This window comes from Anguilla anguilla, chromosome 5, assembly GCF_013347855.1.
Source record: "Anguilla anguilla isolate fAngAng1 chromosome 5, fAngAng1.pri, whole genome shotgun sequence".
NCBI classification, from domain to species: domain Eukaryota; kingdom Metazoa; phylum Chordata; class Actinopteri; order Anguilliformes; family Anguillidae; genus Anguilla; species Anguilla anguilla.
Genome location: NC_049205.1, coordinates 7,953,262 through 7,971,892, shown reverse-complemented (window position 1 = coordinate 7,971,892; position 18,631 = coordinate 7,953,262). Strand labels below are relative to the sequence as shown.

General features: G+C 42.3%; 2 protein-coding genes across 2 annotated transcripts; one reads left to right on the top strand and one right to left on the bottom strand.

The window, feature by feature from the left end:
* Nucleotides 1–1,698: 1,698 nt before the first annotated feature.
* Nucleotides 1,699–6,010, bottom strand: cntf (ciliary neurotrophic factor). The gene is made up of 3 exons (XM_035417214.1): nucleotides 5,536–6,010; nucleotides 3,327–3,638; nucleotides 1,699–2,661 (listed from the first exon to the last, which is right to left on the bottom strand). Exons 1-3 carry the CDS (start codon nucleotides 5,647–5,649, stop codon nucleotides 2,470–2,472), a joined length of 618 nt encoding a protein of 205 aa, XP_035273105.1. The 5' UTR covers nucleotides 5,650–6,010; the 3' UTR covers nucleotides 1,699–2,469.
* A 2,047-nt stretch (nucleotides 6,011–8,057) lies between these two features.
* On the top strand, nucleotides 8,058–11,282 carry si:ch211-113e8.11 (translation initiation factor IF-2). Its single transcript, XM_035416726.1, has 2 exons — nucleotides 8,058–8,331; nucleotides 9,054–11,282. The coding sequence occupies exons 1-2, from the start codon at nucleotides 8,237–8,239 to the stop codon at nucleotides 9,823–9,825; spliced, it is 867 nt and encodes a 288-aa protein (XP_035272617.1). The 5' UTR covers nucleotides 8,058–8,236; the 3' UTR covers nucleotides 9,826–11,282.
* The last annotated feature ends 7,349 nt before the right edge of the window (nucleotides 11,283–18,631 follow it).

The window sequence follows — 18,631 nt, the reverse complement described above, 5'->3', positions numbered from 1 at the left end:
ATACTGTGCAAATAAGTTTGAGTAGCGTTCTTACCACTGCCCTCTGCTGCATATTCTGTGCAGTGTTCACATGTACTTACAGTAAATAACCACACGGGGTCGACGTGGAGAATATATACGTCGATCTAAACAAAGATTTCATCCTTTTCATCCTCTAAGTAGGTCCAAAAAGGCTAGAATGATTAAATAGGTGGTCACGGACACAGCATTTTGAGTGACAAAAACAATAATTTATTACATTTTTGTTATTAAACACAGTAATATTGTACTAATACAGTAATACATTTAATGTTGGAAGTATATAATAAAATACCAACAGCAGTGGCTAGTCATATGACTGCATGCATGCATGCAACCATAGATGCATCAGACTACCCACACAGTATTCAGTGGTTTCTGTCTCACAAACACACACACAAAACCTCTCATGCAGCACAGACTTCCTCTCCTCCCTCCCTCCCTCACACACACACACTCACACACACGCACACACACGCACACGCACACGCGCACACACACACACACACACCCTCCCCCCTCACACATACGCACGCACACACACATATGCTTAGACACACTGTCTCCTTCCCTCCCCCTCCCTCTCTCTCTTATGCACACAGACACGTACTACCTCTCCTACTGTCTCACACACACACCCACCCTCCTCCTCGTTCTCTCTCACAGGCATACACACACTTTCCCTCACCATCCTTCACACCTCCTCGTATGTGCATGCACGCGCGCGCGCGCGCGCGCACACACACACACACACACACACATTCTGCTTGCTCAACACATATGCACGTACACACACACACACACATCCCGCATGCCCAACACATATGCGCGTACACACACGCATGCACACACACACACATATCCTGCTTACCAAACACAAATGTGCACTCACACGCACACACACATCCTGCTTACCAAACACATATGCGCACACACACACCCACACACACACACATTTCCTGCTTACCCATCACATATTCATGCGCACACAGACACACACACACCCTACTTACCCATCACATATGCGCGCACACACACATCCTGCTTAGCCATCACATATGCGTGAACACACACACACACACACACACCCTGCTTACCCATCATATATGCACGTGCACACACGCCCCCTGCTTACACATCACATATGCACATGCACACTCACACACATACCTACATCCTGTTTACCTGTCACAAATGCACACACACACATATGCACATACACCAGCAGACACACACACACATGCACTCTCTCTCTCTTTCTCTCTCTCTCACACTCGTCCCTCCCTTAACCCTTCTTACTCCCTCTGTCACTCTTGACACAGCACAAACATGCAGTCTTACAGGCTCTGTCCTCCATTTCATGCATGCATACGGTTTGGTCCTGCTGCACATATCCACACATCTCTTTCCCCATTTCCTAATATTAACATCAGGCTTTACCCCCGACAACCATCTTTCCACATATCTCACACCCTCATATCATACACAACCAAGCAAGTTTCTCTCTTTTTCTCTCCTTCTCTCTCTCTCACACACACACATACACATGCGTGTGCGCGCACACACACACACACACACAAAAATAAATTTTCATTTCAAATTTGCCCTCATACAAACTTACATTAAATACCCTAACTCCATCGCACACCAATGCGATAAAAATACAAACAAAAATCAAAAGTGTTTTTCCCCTCAAATCCTCCAATCGCATGTATTTTTTCCCCAATCCCTCAAACCGTTCCACCATTTTAACATTTATTACATCCTTTCCCCCCTGTTGAAAGAATAAAGGAGCGTTGGAACCAATAACGTTTTAGCCACAACACTCAAGTCTTTGCAGGATCTTCGCAAAAGTACAGAATGGACTACAGAATGGAAACCGTTTGTCATTGTTATTCCCTGTTTTCATTTCTTTTTATAGCCAGCACTATTCTAACACAACAATGTGACACGTCATCACCTCAAAATAAAGTTAGTTTTTGTACTTGAGTGGGTTAGAGCTAAAAAGGCAACATAATTATAGTTCAGATCTTGGATTAAATTACAATTCACCTGAAAAAAAAATCATGAAAGTGTTTGCAAAGATGAGAACTGGATGGGTCATGGTGTTTACCAGGGCACCAGTCTTTCAATTCAGCAGGTTAGCAGCCCATACAATCATCATAAATCACACTTGCTAATGAAAAAGGGTAATAAACCCTGTTACTTTTTAAAGAAAGAACTCTTCACACTTCCTGTGTTACTTTCGAGACTATTTCTAAATGAATTGTTATCTGCATATAGTTACACTACTCTGGTTCACTCGTTCCCTTTCTGCACATCCTATAATCCAACTTTTCGTTCGCCCTCCTCTTCTCTCCCTCTCCCTCTCTTTCTCAGCTCTGCACTCCTTCCCTTCACCTGCATATCATCTACCTTTCTCTCTCTCCTTTTCTCTGCCCTTATTTTCTCTCAGCTCTGCACTTCTCCTTTGTCCCTCTTTCCCTTTCTCACAGTAGTTCTCCCTCTTTCCTTCTCTCTCTCTGACTGCACTGAGTGCAGAGTCTGGGCGGCGGACTGGGTCCAGTGGATCAGCTCCTGTAGGACCCGGAAAGTCCAGAGCTTCGCCTCAAATATGCCACCTTTTTCCAACCCATCTGTCTCCTGGGGGGGGGGGGGGGGGAGAGAAGAAAGGGATGTAGAGAGAGGGAAAGAGAGCCAGTGGGAAAGAGGGGCATGACCAAGAGAGAAAGACAGAATAATAAGAATTAAAAAAGAGGAGAGAAACAGCAGAGAGAGCACATGAGACAGAAATAGAAAAGGAAGAAGAGGTAGAGTGGAGACAAAACAAAGAGGAAGGAGAGGGAGAGGGCAAGGTTGGAAGGGAAAGTGGAAGACAGAAGGGGATGGGGGAGACAGGTAAAAAAAAATTGAAATTTATATCAAAGACAACAACTGTTGGCAGCAGTGACATCACTCCAAAATCCTGATCCCATCAAGCGGAGGCCACTGGGGCCACTATAACGGCTAAAAATTATGGAATCAACTTGTAATGGTCTGCTTTTTATTTAAAAATTCAGCACTTCGGTTGATGGTTCACTTCTAAGCTTTACACAGCTAAAATTCCAAGTCATTATTTTTAAAACCCGAACCTTAAGTCTTTAAAGTGTGCCCTTATCATTTTTATTAATATGGTAAAATACTCTTTGTTTTGGTTACAATCCACAGACTGTGGGCAGACCCAGGTAGCTGAAACATTAAGATGCAAGGTTATCACATTACAATCTCATGCCCTGTGCTGTAAAAGCTCAGCCACTGTTTTTCTTTACCTCTGGGTTGTTTGGGTCAGGGGTCAGTGGTGTAATTCCCTCTGTCTCCGCCAGGAGGTTCTTGGTGCTCTGGAGCAGGTGGCCCAGTCTGTCCTTCACCGTGCTCCGCACCCTCTCGTACTCGCCCTCGCCCCCGAAGCCCTGCTCTATCTCCCAGCCAATCACGCGCTCAAAGAGCCTGAGGCACTGGTGCAGGGCGGAGTGCAGGAGCCACACCCTCTCGTTGGCGGAGAGGTGGGGGGCGGACAGCACGAGGGCCACAATGCGACCCTTCTCCAGGGACAGGTCAGGCGAGAAGCCTTCTCTCTCTCTCTGGGGTAGGGAAGAGGAAAGAGAGGGGGAGAGACGGGGGGAGAGAGGGAGAGAGAGAGAGAGAGAGAGAGAGAGAGAGAAAGAAGGGGTTTTCACCTTTTTTATAAAAGCCTGCCATGCCCTGTGTTCTCAGACTTAATTATAGGTGGTTTTCATGGTGCCTTAGGAAAAATACCTGGGCGAATTTGGACAGACAGAGGATAAGGGGAATAATAGAAATAGAGTATATAGTAAAGAAATCTAAATTGAAAAATTCAGTTTTTAACAGAGGTCAGACAAATAGCAGGGGGTCAATGCCATTACATATTGCCACGGTGCACTTAACACTTTATCATCATTCAAAAGTGTTGCACTCTGTAGAAACCAGTTGCCATTCACAATTTGATACAGCAAACATCCTACCAGCCTGTCAATACATACAGTAAATTACTCGGTGAAGCGACTGTTAGATCAATCGGGGAACGCCATTTTCAAAAGCAGCGTGCTTCACAACCTTGAGAAAGAGACGTGAAAAAGAGCTGTTTCTGAGCTCCAGGGTGGCTCAGCTGGTGAAGACACTTGGGCAGGCTGAGCCATATGTCCTTCACATTGCAAGTCTGTGCCAGGGTAATTGCTCCAGTATATATCTAGCGGTATAACTGCATAAAAATGTAAGTCGCTCTGGTTAAGAGCGTCTGCTAAATGCCTGTAAACTAAACTAATTAGTTGTCTATTACAGCCTGGGTTTTCAATGGAGAGTCCACTAACCCCTGGGGGTCTTTGAAGGTACTGCAGGGTGTCCCTCACCAGACTTGATATGCACTGTTTATAAACAGAAAACCTTTTTTTTTTTTTTTTTTATATAACTCTTTTAAACTTATCCTGAATACCTTTGAGCCCGAGTGGGGGTCCCTGGATCACAAAAGGCTCACAAAAGCCTGAAGATGTCTTTACAGGGATACTGCAGTGAGGTAGCAACAGTCAGAGTGGGGAGGGGGGTCTGCCCCCCCCCCCCCCCGCAAAAAGAAAGGGGATAGGCCTGAAATACACAAAAGCTGATTGTGGCGTGGATTAGTGTTGACGCAAAGTCTTCTTTTATTCAAAAGTGGACAATGAGGATAGTGCTGTTAGAGCTTGCTGGGACAAGTGATCAGGGGGAGCGGTCTGAAAGTTTTATGAAGCCAGCCAGTTTGGCAATGCTTCGCTGCCAGTCGTCAGAGGTGAGCGCTGCTGCCCCTTCTGAAACTGACGCAAGTGATAGGCCCCTCCCCTTTCATTCCTACACACCCACCTCCCGCCCCCCGGAAAGCTTCCACATTCCTCTCCCCTGCTGCCCTCTAGGCACTTTTTTCCACCAACTGTTCCCTCTCATTCAATTCATGTTGCTCTATTAGCATGTTGCAACATGAAAGTATTAGATTGTTCAATATTCTTAAACAACAAACACACAAGCGCACGAACACAAGAAACACACACACACAGATGTTTTAAATATTTTTGGTAATATGCCTCAGAACGCCGAAATAAGTAAATACATAAGTAAATATAAATTAAATAAACAAATAAATAAATACACACATACATAAATAAATAAATACATAGGATAAAGCATGAGTATGTGCCTTGTCATACCTGATCTTTTTTCATTAATGATAACTTAGCCAGGTGTGTTGCCAAGAAATTCAGGACCAATGTACTAACTCTGCGTCGGTTCCATCCTGATGGTTTTGATACGGGTTTGTGTTAGGTTACTGATCCTAGATCCGTGGTTTGAGCGAAAAGTACGGGGAATCCTGTCCGTACAATATGTATTCACGGTACTGTGTACTGACATGAAAGGCTATTATTTTTTTGCCGAAACATCTGTTTTTAGAAGGTACTTCCTAACAGAGGCTAGTATCCATGAGACATTACTCACATATAGTTCCAGCAGGCGAGTGCAATCCCGGTTCAGCAACCGGGCCAGCGCGGCAGCTTTACCCATCCTGGAGCGCACAGAGCCCGGCCTGGCACCCGCACCAGCTCCGGCCATGGTGCACTAAGGCCCGTGGTAGGAAGAGTTGAAGCAAGAGGTGCTGTGGGAAGCCCGACCAGCTGATGGCAACAGATGGAATGGAAAAGTAGATTAAACCAATCAATTAAAAAGTTTCTCTATGTTTCTCCTGTTATGTTTCCCCTTCTTCAGTTTTTGCGTATTTAAAAAGGAAGCGGTGGTTCGCCAAAAAACTCAATGGGCGCACTGCTGCGTCTGTATGTTTCGGCTTAAAAAGTGGCGTTTTAACTTTCACGCGCTTTGCCCTCTTCGATATTAAATGACGATATAGAATTTCTCTCCCTCTCCTCCCCCTTTAACAGAGAGAATTCCTGGCTACTGGAACGTAACGGGAAACAGAGGGCGGACCAAGGGGAGGGACTACATGTGACCGCAATTCATTTGCCTTCGAGAAAACCTAACTTGGGCGAACGTTCTTTTAAATGACAGAATGTTTGAACTATCAAAGGTAAATGACTATCCAGGCAACCAAATAGTAAATAATTTTAGATAATAACAATTTGTAATAAACGAATATTTATTCTTATTACAGGTCTTGCCGTTACACTGTCTGAAAAAAAAGATACGAAAAGGTGCTTTAAAACACTTGTCAATGGAGTGGTACCCAATAGGTACATACAATTGTACCACTAGGGAGCAATGCTTGTAAAAGGTAGCCTACTTATTAGTGCCCAAATATAAGATTATTGCACTTTCGGTGTACATTTGGGAAATGTGTTCCTTGAATAACAAAAATGTACTTCAACTGTACCATTATTTACGAGCATACATCACCATTAGTTATTTTAGACAGTGGATTCGTGCAGCGCGTGTAACAGGCTCACAACAGATGGATTAGACGAATCTGTTACATCACAACGTAACCCATTGGCTACAGATGAGTCACGTATAGCGGAATGTGTGCGCGCGTTAAAAGAGCCAATTCTCCCTCTCTGTCCCGGGACTTTATTCCGCTACAGGAATGTGATGACTGCCGATAATTTAAACCTGTACACAACTGTCAACGTCGTCAGTATGCTAAAAACCTGACGAAGCTGGAATGTCAGACTGTTTTGTGGGCCTTCCGTTAACAGGGCGGTAGTCACTGGTTAACTTACTGTCACTGATCTCTGAGGCTGAGATACTGATATACAAGTAAAGCTGACGGTGTAAGAAGGAAGTGATCTCCAAATTGCTAGGGGAAAAGGTGTTCAAATTTCACGTTTACATTTGCCTTGGTTGACCTTAATATGTCCATTCAATTCTATGGTAAAAGGGATCATTAATCTATAATTACAAGTGATGATACGTTTAAAATACTTAAATGTGATATACCTAAATGCAATGCAAACGTGAAGGAGTTATGTAGATCATATTCTGACACTGTATGCTCTAAAAAATGCAAACTCAATGACGTTAAAATGGTAAAATGAAATCCTGTCTGGGATATTTTTGGTTGGCTGTTCTAAAGTATCCTAAACTTGGAAATATGCAAAAGCCCATAATAGGTATGGAGGATATTCCTGTGCTGTCACATTGCATTCACTCATTATTTTTATTGTACATATTTATGTCTTATTTTATTTCCCCGCTGACATGCAAATGAATTGTGCTCAATCAACGCTCCGCTGGGCACAAGGTATTTAGTACGCCCTGCCAAGGCATAATTGGGCCGATGGCATACCTGCCATTCCAATTACCAGTCCGACCAGGCCAGTCAGTCAGGTTACAGCAAAGGACATATTGACAACTGGTTAAGAATAACCAGGAAATTATGTTTTCTGTCAGAATTGTACAAGGAAAACAAGGATGTCAAAACAACTATGAATTGTTTTTGTTTTTTTTAAATCGGTGAATATATATATATATATATATATATATATATATATATATACACACACACATACATATATGTGTGTGTATGTAGGTGAGTGTGTGTGCACACACACACATATATATATATATGCATAAATATGTATAGCCTACATATCACATGCTGTTGTTATTGACCATGATGAAGCCATGGAGAATGAAAGCATATCCAGCAGATTGTGTGTGCATGTGTGAATCCTTGTAAACTGCTGATGCAATTCAAAATGACGAGATTTCGGACAGGTACTTTTTTTTTTAGACTAACACCAGGAAACCGAAAATGTTAAATTTCACATCACAGACAGACATGGCAGTATTTCCAGGGTTTGAGACTGAACTCACAAACTGCATTTCTCTTTTGTGCAGGACTGATGTGTCCGTACAAGCTGTTCATTCTATTAGATACAGAATTATCAGTGACCTTTTCTATCTTTGGTCTGTGCTGTGACCTTTCATTCAAGTTGCAATACCACTCCGAAACAAGGAGTGGCATCACCTCACACAATACAGTGAATCGCATCTGATGTCAAGCGTCATATGCGCCATTTTGGCTCCAAAATTGTATCCGTGCAGAGCAAATTAAGCGTATTTTACCATATGACCAACAGTAGCCGGACAGTTTTCCCCGTGCCATTTAGGGTCCCTTTAAAACATTTGTACCTATTGCACACAACAAGCGTCAAGGAGAAGGATAAGAGCCAACCGTCTCCTTTTCATGATGTCGGCTAACAGAAGTTCTCTGGTTGGATATGGTCTCTCTTCCGATTCCGACAGCGATGCAGAGGGAGACGAAGCCAACATTAAAGAAATGTAAGTGACACTGCAAGCTGCATAGCTAGAAAGCTATATTTAATTCAGTTATAAAAAGATGGATTTAAAAGTAGGCTACTAACGTCACCCCAACTCCAACTTAGTAAGTAAAACGAGCTCAGTGGGTAAACGTCTAAGTTTGCCGTATTGCTTGCTCTCTGTCATAACAAGACTTGGCTAACAAGGTAGCTAACTGCTCAAGAGGTCTTTGGCTATCGAGATGTAAAACACCAGCAGGTAAACTAGCCAGGTATGACAACTTAAGAGGATGAATCTTTCTGTGCACAGGACGAGGTCCCTGGATCGAGTTTGAGAACCGTCGCGTTATGGGACCTCACACTGACTTCTGAGCCTAGTTACGTGCCAAAATTATTCACTATATGGATCTAAAACTTAAGTCCTGGAGGACGGCTGGGAGTGTGTGCAGACTTTCGTCGTTTCCTTTGAACCAGCAGCCAGTTCTGGCATTCAAAACATGGTATTCTAATTCTTTATCCAATTAATGACTTAAATTAAGCGCTCAATTGCTGAATTGCACCAAAACCCAGCAGACACTGCAGCCTTCCAGGACTGGATTCTGGGGTAGAATTAAAAGTCCTTATATGCGATGATTTTTTACAGTCAGGACAGCATAAATGTGTTCAGATGCATAGATACCAATTATCATGGGAATGTGTGAAGCATTCATTCTTACCAGCTCATGTTCTCTGTACTCCATCCAGGTCAGAGGATGGAGCTGGAGATGGGAGCGGAAGGGGAGGAGCAGAGGAGAGCAAGGGCAGGAATTTGTTGCTGGAGTCGGCATCTGGGTCGAGTGAGTCGGACTCCGAGCCCGAGCAAGGAGAACAAGACGTCCCGAGGACTCCAGCGGCAGAACCCGCGCCTCGCGTCGCCGCCACGGCGCCCGCCGCCGCGCCCCCCGACCCCCGTACCCTCAAGCTGCCCCCGCCTCCGCTCGGCGCCCCGGGGCTGCCCGCCGCCGGGCTCCCGTCCGGCAGCAGCGTGTTCGCCAACCCCTTCCGCCAGCGGGCGGAGGAGCACCTGAACGTGCTGCGGAAGCACGTCCCGCTCACCCTGGAGCCGCGCCCCTCCCAGATCGGCGGCCGCAAGATGTGCATCTCCTACCGGCGGGACGGGCGCTGCCGCTTCGGGATCGGCTGCAAGTTCGCCCACGACAGCGACCTGCAGACCGCCGCCCCCCCCGTCGCCGAGGGGCGGGGCCCCGGCGCGGACCACCACCACGACATCGCTGGCGGTGGCGGCGGTGGCGGCAACCAGCGCGGCGACCCGGCCGCCTCACACGCGACCCCAGACCGTCGCCGTGACCGCAACGCGCCCTTCCCCTCCCAACCCCATCCGGATCAGGATACTGACCCCGAGGGGGGGCCGGGGAGGAAGAGGAGGGTGGGACTGAGCAACACCCTCGTCCCCCCGAAACGGGCGCTGAAACAGTACGCCACACAGAGAGAGAGGGAAAGAGTCACTCCCTCCTGAGAAACACTGTATGTCGGAGTTAAACATAATATTTAATGTATTTTTCTCAGGAAACCCACAAGCATGTATTCAGTAGAGACCCTGAAACGGGGTCATTTGAGCTCACAAAAGCACGCTTCTGAAGGGCCCTAAGGCTTGTGCAGAAGACATGGCTAAAGCAGAGAGAGGTCAGGTGGGAGGGGGAGTAGACCCAGAAACGAGAGACTTTATGCCTCCCGGCGGTGGGAGAAGTGCTAAGCGGGAGATTCCATTTGTAGTGCATTTTTTGCATTCACCTCTTGTGCTGCTGTCCTGGGTTCACGGTGCAGCGTACACACACTTGACCTGTCTGAGTGTAGGCCGTGGTATGTCCTCAAAGACGTGAAGTCGGAGTCAGAGACATTAGCATGTTCAGCGGCTGCTGAACTGTATTTAACCCTGCAATGGCTGTTCCTTATCCCGTTCGGCTCTGTAGCCTAAAGCCCAAGTATTAAAAGCTTCTAAGATCTTTACAGTTGGCCCCGATTATCTTCAGCTTTCCGGTGGCAACTGAGGGAAACCTCAGAACTATGTTATTACCCCATGAATGTATATGGGGTAATTTCAGATACAGGAACCCAGGCCTGTAACCTGATTTCATTGAGTTTCTGCCATTTATGTTCAGGCACACACATGCTCATTAGGATAATCTTGTCAGCCTGAAGTCAAAAGTTGACAAAGTGACAATAAAATTCTGTACAAAATGTCCCAGATAATTACATGTTGTTCACTGTAGGTTCTACAGGCTATTCTCCAAAGATTATATCAACACCCCATGAATGTATATGGGGTAATTTCAGATACAGGAACCCAGGCCTGTAACCTGATTTCATTGAGTTTCTGCCATTTATGTTCAGGCACACACATGCTCATTAGGATAATCTTGTCAGCCTGAAGTCAAAAGTTGACAAAGTGACAATAAAATTCTGTACAAAATGTCCCAGATAATTACATGTTGTTCACTGTAGGTTCTACAGGCTATTCTCCAAAGATTATATCAACACCGTACGTAGACGTTTGACATTTAAGAACTCCTGAGTGGACAGACTTATGCTTTCCATTGTGATTCCTAAAATCAAGTCATATGCACTGTGACTTGACCACTGTGCATATAATATGCATGAGCACTCCACCTGGTGCAGTGCATACACTGGTGGGTGGGGCAGTGCACTTCATAGGTGTGTCAGCTAACTCAACCTCATGGATCAGCATGCCTCACGTGACTCTTGGACACCATGGTTTTCCCCCTGTACCCCTCACCTCTAATTTGAGAGCTTATAAAAATGGGGATCTCTCCGCGGGTATCAAACTCTGCAACTTCCGTATCGTAGCATTCGATTATATAACATCTATGCTAGTTCTAACATGATTTTAAAACAGTTTTTTGGCGTTCACATCTGTTGTACGGAAATAAGAACAATGAGTTGTTCACATAACTCGGACGGGAGTACTTTATGCTCTCGAATTATTTTACTTTTTTTTTTCCAGATGGTGAATTTATTTTCCAATAAAAAATGAGTGAGAGCACTGTGCTGTTTTGTATGGGGTTGTTCGAGGAGACAAGACAAATTCTATTTTATCTATTATTCATTATTAGAATTACACATTACAAGCTAGTGTTTGGCTAATAAGACTGTCATTTTGTGTGTTGCTTACTAGAAGTGCTACTGCTTGATCGACTTAAGATCTGAATCAGCCAGTTGATTGCATATCTGGCCATCAGCAGATGCTCTATTAATACCAAGTTTTTAGTCAATTTTATGTCCCTTTTGTGGATGAATATTTACCTTAAATTATAATTTTATAATTCTTATAAAAGAAAAATCCTTCACATTCGGTAGTGTCAAACTGACAAACACCAAGGGGATTCAGGGCCTCTGTGTTTATAGTAATGGACATGGACAGTGTTAAGTGCAATCCTTTGCTCCCCAGTGCTGCTTATGGCATTTTTTCACTATTAGTCTGATTGCCCACCCACTTGGCATGGAACAGCTTTTCCTTGAACCCGGGTTTTATGCTTTATGAGCAGTCCAGAAAAAGGAAACTATACTGCTGCTCCTCTTACATTGGTGGTAGAATTAAATTTCATCGCTTGTCAAACCTAAATATTCCATAAACAGCCCACCTGGGCTGTTTGCTGGGTAGTTTTACAAGTGCACTGGATGACCACTAGATGTCAGTGTTAACACGTTCAAAGAAGAGCCGTTCTCCAATTGGTCTGAGCTGAGTGGTGATTGTTCCAGTGCAGGTGTCTGTAAATGTACTCTGTTGGTTTCCATGTCTTAATTTCTTACTTGCTCGTATTTTGGAGACTCACTTGTAGACTGGAATGAAAAAAAGCCCTTTGGCCCTTCTGAATTGACCATCACAGGGCACTCCAAAATAGGAGAAAAGGGGGGAGTAAAGCATTAAAAAAATTGTTCCTAGCTGGACTGGATATGTCATACAGTCTGACAGTGTAAGAAAAGCAGGTGTTTTTTTGACTGTCTTAAAAATCTTGACGGAAATATCAATAGAAAAGTTTTTGCCTCGTCTTACATTCAGAAGATGAATGAGACCGTGGTGGCCAAAAGACCGTTTTTGAATCTCACTTTCTCGTCTTGTTCAGAGACGTAGTCGCAATAAGTATTTTTTTCTTTGTCTAATGTTTCCCCATATGCTGATTTGTTAAGTTATTGTGTTCTTTGGACAAGATTGACATATTTTGTGGGCGAATCAGGGACAGTTTGTGTCACTGCCGAATCACTATCACCACTATCATCGTGCCAGCAATTGATCTAACAAAACACCAATGGAGTGTAGGAGAAACTGGTCTTGGGGGGGAAAAAAAAGAGCAATGAAAATTGCCGTGAGAAAAAAAGATAGTTGTCAAAAATGCGCTTATCCTCAGGCTCTGCTTAAAGGGTTTTTTTTAACCCAATGTCACAGAACGACATTCCGACATCTGGTGACATTTAGGGAATGAAGTGTCACTGAAATTGGGCTGAACTGTGCAGATGAATGTTGAAACAGCAGAGCAACAAAATCACTGACATAGAAACAGCACTAGGGAGAGAGAGAGAGACAAAGAGAGAAAAACACAGAGGGACAGAGAGAGAGACAAAGAGAGACAGACAGAGAGAGAGAGAGAGACAAAGAGAAAAACAGGGACAGAGAGAGTGAGAGACAGAGAGAGAGAGAAAGAAACAGAGGTTGGGACTGTGTCCTAGCAGTAGCAATAATGAATTCCTTAGATGGACCACAAGATGTGATTCCCTATGTACGGGGGAATGAAATTCCATATTGCCTACGGAATTCTCATCTCAATCACTGGGCAAAACTCACAAAGATTTCCTGCCTCATCCTAGACTTGTGTGTACCTATTGAATAGGGATTCTTTAAAACTGAATCAAAATGTCTGTAGGAACCGGTCTCAAACGCAAGGCTGAACAAATTACCAAGGAATGAAAACTGTGCAAAGCATTCTGGAATTTGTAAAAAAAAAAAAAAAAAAGACAAAGCAGCAACTCGCTTTGAAGCCATGAAATCACCGCAAATTGGGGAAATAATTTAGCCTTCAACAGCAATCACTCTTTTGAAACACCTGTTTTTCAAGTTTTGTTCCATTACACCAAGAATGAGTTTCTTGTGTTAGTAAACTTCATCCTTTAGGTCAGAATGTTTGCGGAATTTGAGGTTTTTGCTTTTAATCTACTAAAAAAATTAAAAAAATAAAAAGAAAAAATCTTACGCTGCCTTCTGCTGGAGGTTTTTGTATTGGTTGTTGAAGACCTTGTTTTTGACATCAATCTACTTAAGTCGCCTCGTTTCAGACATGGCTAATCCATGGTTTGGTTTCAAATTCAGATGGTGCCAGTCCCAACTGGGGCCGGCAGCCTCGCAGGGCAGTTGGCAGTTGGCAGTTGGCAGTTGGCTGTTACATCACCCCGGGGTTCCGAAGGGGCGACGCCTCATTCTCATCGTGCACCAGACCAGCGATCGCCCACAGGTCCGCCTGTTTAGCTGCACAAAAAGTGTCTTCCCCCAGCTCGTGTCTGCAAAGGCACAATTTGACAACTGAGGTGAAATAATTTTAAAACATGTTAAAAGGCCGCTGACATCATATGCTTCGGAGAACAGAACATGCCTCGGAGCTGTGCACTCACAGGTTCAGACAATGAACACTGAAAAGTGTGATTCAAAACTGGATAGAAATGGGGGATGTTCAATAAATACAGAGGCCTATGACAATTAATTTGCATTGGGCCAGCAAATATGATGGCTTTTGGTGGCTTTCAAATATTTAATTAATTCATAATTCTATTTGATCAATACACACCGCATCAATCTGTTTAAAATTTGGTGTATAAAGTTCTTTCAAAAATATGACCATCATGGACAAAATATTGTCATAAAAAAAATAAACGATAAACATTTTCATTTGTAAAATTAATAAAATTTTCATACATTACTCCCTTTAAAACAACCAATAATGTCAGCTATTTATATGGGTCACATTGATACCAATAGTCCCACCACTGCAAAAAGAAAAAGAAAAAAAGAAATTAATAATAATCATAATAAGTTTCATTATTACAGAGCACTAACCAGCCCAGAAAGGAATCTGGCAAGTGACAGGTGGCAATGTTAAGCGTGAGATGAAGGGCTCCTCCACCTCAGGCACAATGACAAATAACCAGCACTTTGACAAGAAAAACTCACCCAAGACCGCCCAAATCTTATGGCTTTAAAACTCAGCAAAAATCCGAAATATCTGAAATGTACATGAACTGCCTCCGCTACATCCACGCCCAAAAGACAAGACCATTAGTCCTTTGAAACAGAACACAGAGGGGCATTACAGAGGATAGCTTAATCTTTGCATGTCCCTTGTTGACTCGTTATATTTCTGCAAGTTATATTCATCATTATTGGTTGGAACAACAATCTGAAGTGGATAACAAAGTGTGGTAAGTGCCAATGAAATGCAATTATGTATTTTTTCATATTGAACTTTTACCCATTGTCTGACCTCGATTGTGTTCTTAAACATATAAACTGTATTGAACTGTATTGAATTTGTATTATACAAATTTTTTTTGTTATCACTAGAACTTGTTTTGTAGAATTTACAGTTCATTTTTATACATAGTTTCCTATTTGTAGAATTCAGAAACAAGTGAGGATGGGGGCGGCATTAGCTCAACTGGAGAGTAGTTGGCTTGATCCCCGGACTTCTGGGTGTGTCGAAGTGTCCTTGAGCAAGACACCGAACCGTAGATCTGTGTGCGTGAGAGGCATTCACTGTAAAGCGCTTTGTGCAGTAGTTACTGGAAAATGTGCTAAATAAATGCACTCCATTTGCCAAAATCACAAATAGAAAACAACCCTAATCACAATGAAAATGTGATGATAAATTTCTCATTCATAAATGATGAACACAAAATGTAGTAATAATAATAATAATAATAATAATAATAATAATAATAATTACTTAAAACAAAACAAACAACATTTCAAAGAGGTTTATGTGCTACTGAATCATATATTATACAATGTTTAATTATGCAGTGATTTGGGAAGGAGGAGGGCAGCAGTATTGTGGCTACCTGTCATATGCCTTATGGCATGACTCAGGGGTCTGTTCAATTTACTCAAAACAAGTTTCCGAGCTGTTTTTGAAATGCTCTGAAATTCCACAGATATGACTGCAAAATATGTGGAATGCACCTGCCAGATAAAATGGGAGCACAGATCTGACCCTCTTCATCTTGCACGGGAAAGGGAAAGAGAGAGAGGAGAGAGAGAGCGAGAGAGTGGACTATTCTGTTTTATTCTGCATTCAAATATCAAGATTAAAATTCAAATATAATAGATATATATTTTTTTATTTTTTATTTTTTATTTTATCACCACAATGTACAGCAGATGGCAGCAATGAGCCACAAAAGCGTTCAATTAAACTATTTTTACTGGACAACACCTTTTTAAAAACCTTTGGATTTGCCAGGTACCAATGGCAAAAAAAAATTAATGATTAGATGAACTCTTCCTGTACCTGTTGCTGTTGTGAACACAGTTCTGGGGGTGGCAGGACATTTCAAATACCAGGCATGTGTACATTCGGAAAAGAGAGCTCTGCTGCAGATGTGATCACCTCCTTAAAGGATTCTTGCATTGTGTTGTCTCACAGCTAGCAGTATTTTTGAACCTCACCAGCTCTTACAAAAAATTGTTATTGTATGTAATTGAATAGAATGGATAAATAAAGAGCTACCTTGATTATACAAGTATTTTGCCTATATGCTAAGGGATACTTTCATTATTTTAGGTACAGATATGGTCACTGAGTTAGGTTGTGAAATTCAAGCTAAATTTTAACTTGTTTTTATTTATTTATTTATTTACATTTTTTATCAAATAAAACAGACAAATCAGGAATCAGGCACAAATCAGGAAAACGGTATAAAAAGCAACTAGATATTGTGTCAAGTGGTTCATTCCACCCAGGCCCTCCCTAGATAAGCCTGTGACTAAAAAAATTAGCTTCCAGCCAAGGAGGAAACTGGCTAGGGAAGCCATTTTGAGGCCACCAGCAAAAACACTTGAAAAGTAAAATGGCTGAGATGGGAGAAAATCAATGCAATATCCTGATCAGGGTTAGAATCCATTTTTCTGGCTGAGAGACAGGGAAATAGGCATGCGTGCGTGTGTGAATGTATGTGTGCATGCACATGTGTGTACATGTACGTGTGTGTGTGTGTGTGTGTGAATATTATGGAATATTATAGCCTAATGGCCTGAACTGATTCTAATATGCAGGGAATAAAGAAGGGGGATGAGGCTGAAGATGGCAATCCTCCTCCTCCTCTTACTGCTAACTGGTGAGTGACGGTAATGTAATAATCTGTGTATAGTACAGTAATAAAATTGTGCTACATGCCTGCAATGTAATGTAATGTAAATGCAACAGTGTTTTCCAAGCGAATAGCTATTAGCTAGAAAGCCAGAGTTGTTGCAAAAACACCACACAAGTATCTGTGCTACAGATGTATTTTTTTCCATTCTTGTTATTGTTTAAGGCTTAAATTAGTGTAAACATAAAGGGCCTTTTCTAGTGAAATCTAAAACATCCTATTTTTGGCACTTGGGAACAAGTGGAATTGGTAGCTTTGTCTCAAATGTAATCTTTGTCAACTGTTTCTTGTTTGGTACTTGTTTGGCAATTTCATTTGTGCTCAGGCACATTTGGGCTTATGTTGTCAACAAAACAGGGGCCTTAGCAATTATGGTTTGTTTTATAATCCTTAATTTGGACACACGATCCCTATGGTAGCCTGCCGCTCTAAACATTTGCATGACTGTTGCATCACTGTCTTCAGAATTATTTTTTTCTATTTGAGATTTGTTTAAAATATTTTGAAATCATATCTGTTTTGTGGACAAAAATATTTGAATATAGATATACAGTGAAGTGTTTCATTATTTGTTGTTTTGGCTCTGTACATTGGATTTGAAATAAAACAATGAGACTGTCAGCTTTAAGTTGAGAGTATTTAAATCCATATTGGGTGATCCATATAATTACAGCTGTTTTTATACATAAACCCCCCATTTTAGGGGAAAAAAGTAACGGACAATTGGCTGCTCAGCAGTTTCTTGGCCAACGGTGTGTCTTTACATCATTCACAAGAAAGCTGACAAAAAGTCTAGAGTTGGCTCTAGATGTGGAATTTCCATTTGAAATCTGTTGCTGTTGTCTCACAACAAGAGGATAAATTAAGTCTAAATACCAGTAAAGCAGTTCATCATGAGGCTAAGGATTCAGCTTAAAATGTTCAGAGACATACTCAAACATTGGCTGTGTAAAGGTCAACTGTTTGATACAATAAGGAGAAAGAATTTTTGAAATTATTGAAATATTGAAATTATCAAGCACACTCTCAAAGATGTTGGCATAGATGTGTAAGCGACTATCATAAAGAAAAGACCAGCATACCAGCATAACCTCAGAGGGTTCATATTCATATTGTAACAGATGCAAATCACTGGTAAGCCTAGAGAATAGAAAGGTCAGGGATAGAGTTTGCTCTAAACTGTGGAGTTCTGGAGTTATGGACAGATGAGACAAATAATTACTAGTACCAAAGTGATGGAAAGAGGAATGTGTGGACAAAGAAAGGAACTGCTCGTGATCCAAAGCAGCCCGCCATGTGTGAAACATGGTGGAGTGTTATGGCTTGGGCATGTACACCTGCCACTGACACTGGTTCACTTGACTTCATGGATGGTGCTACTTCTGATGGCAGCAGCAAGATTAATTCTGAAGTGTACAGAAACCTCTGCTCAGATGCAACCAAATTCCTGAAAGTTACTGGACAGAACTTCACCTTGCAGCAGAATAATAATCCCTAACATACTGCTAAAGCAAATAAGGAGTTTTTCAGGATGAAAAAGTGGAATGTTCTTGATTGGCTAAATTAATTCATCCAGAGTGCAACTGAAGATACGTTTCACTTGCTGAAAACAAGACCGAAGGTAAAATGTCACAAAAACAAAAAGGAACGAAAGACGGCTGCAGTACAGGCCTGGCAGAACATCACCAGAGAAGATATCCAGCATCTAGTGATGTCTATATATTGCAGACATCAGGCAGTCATCGAATACAAAGAATTTGTAACAAAGTACAAAATATGAAGAATTTATTTCAGATTATATTAATCCGTCCAAAAAATTTGCAGCCCTAAAAAGGGGGACTATGTATAAAAAGGGCCATTATTCCTACAGGGATAACGCGATATGGATGTAA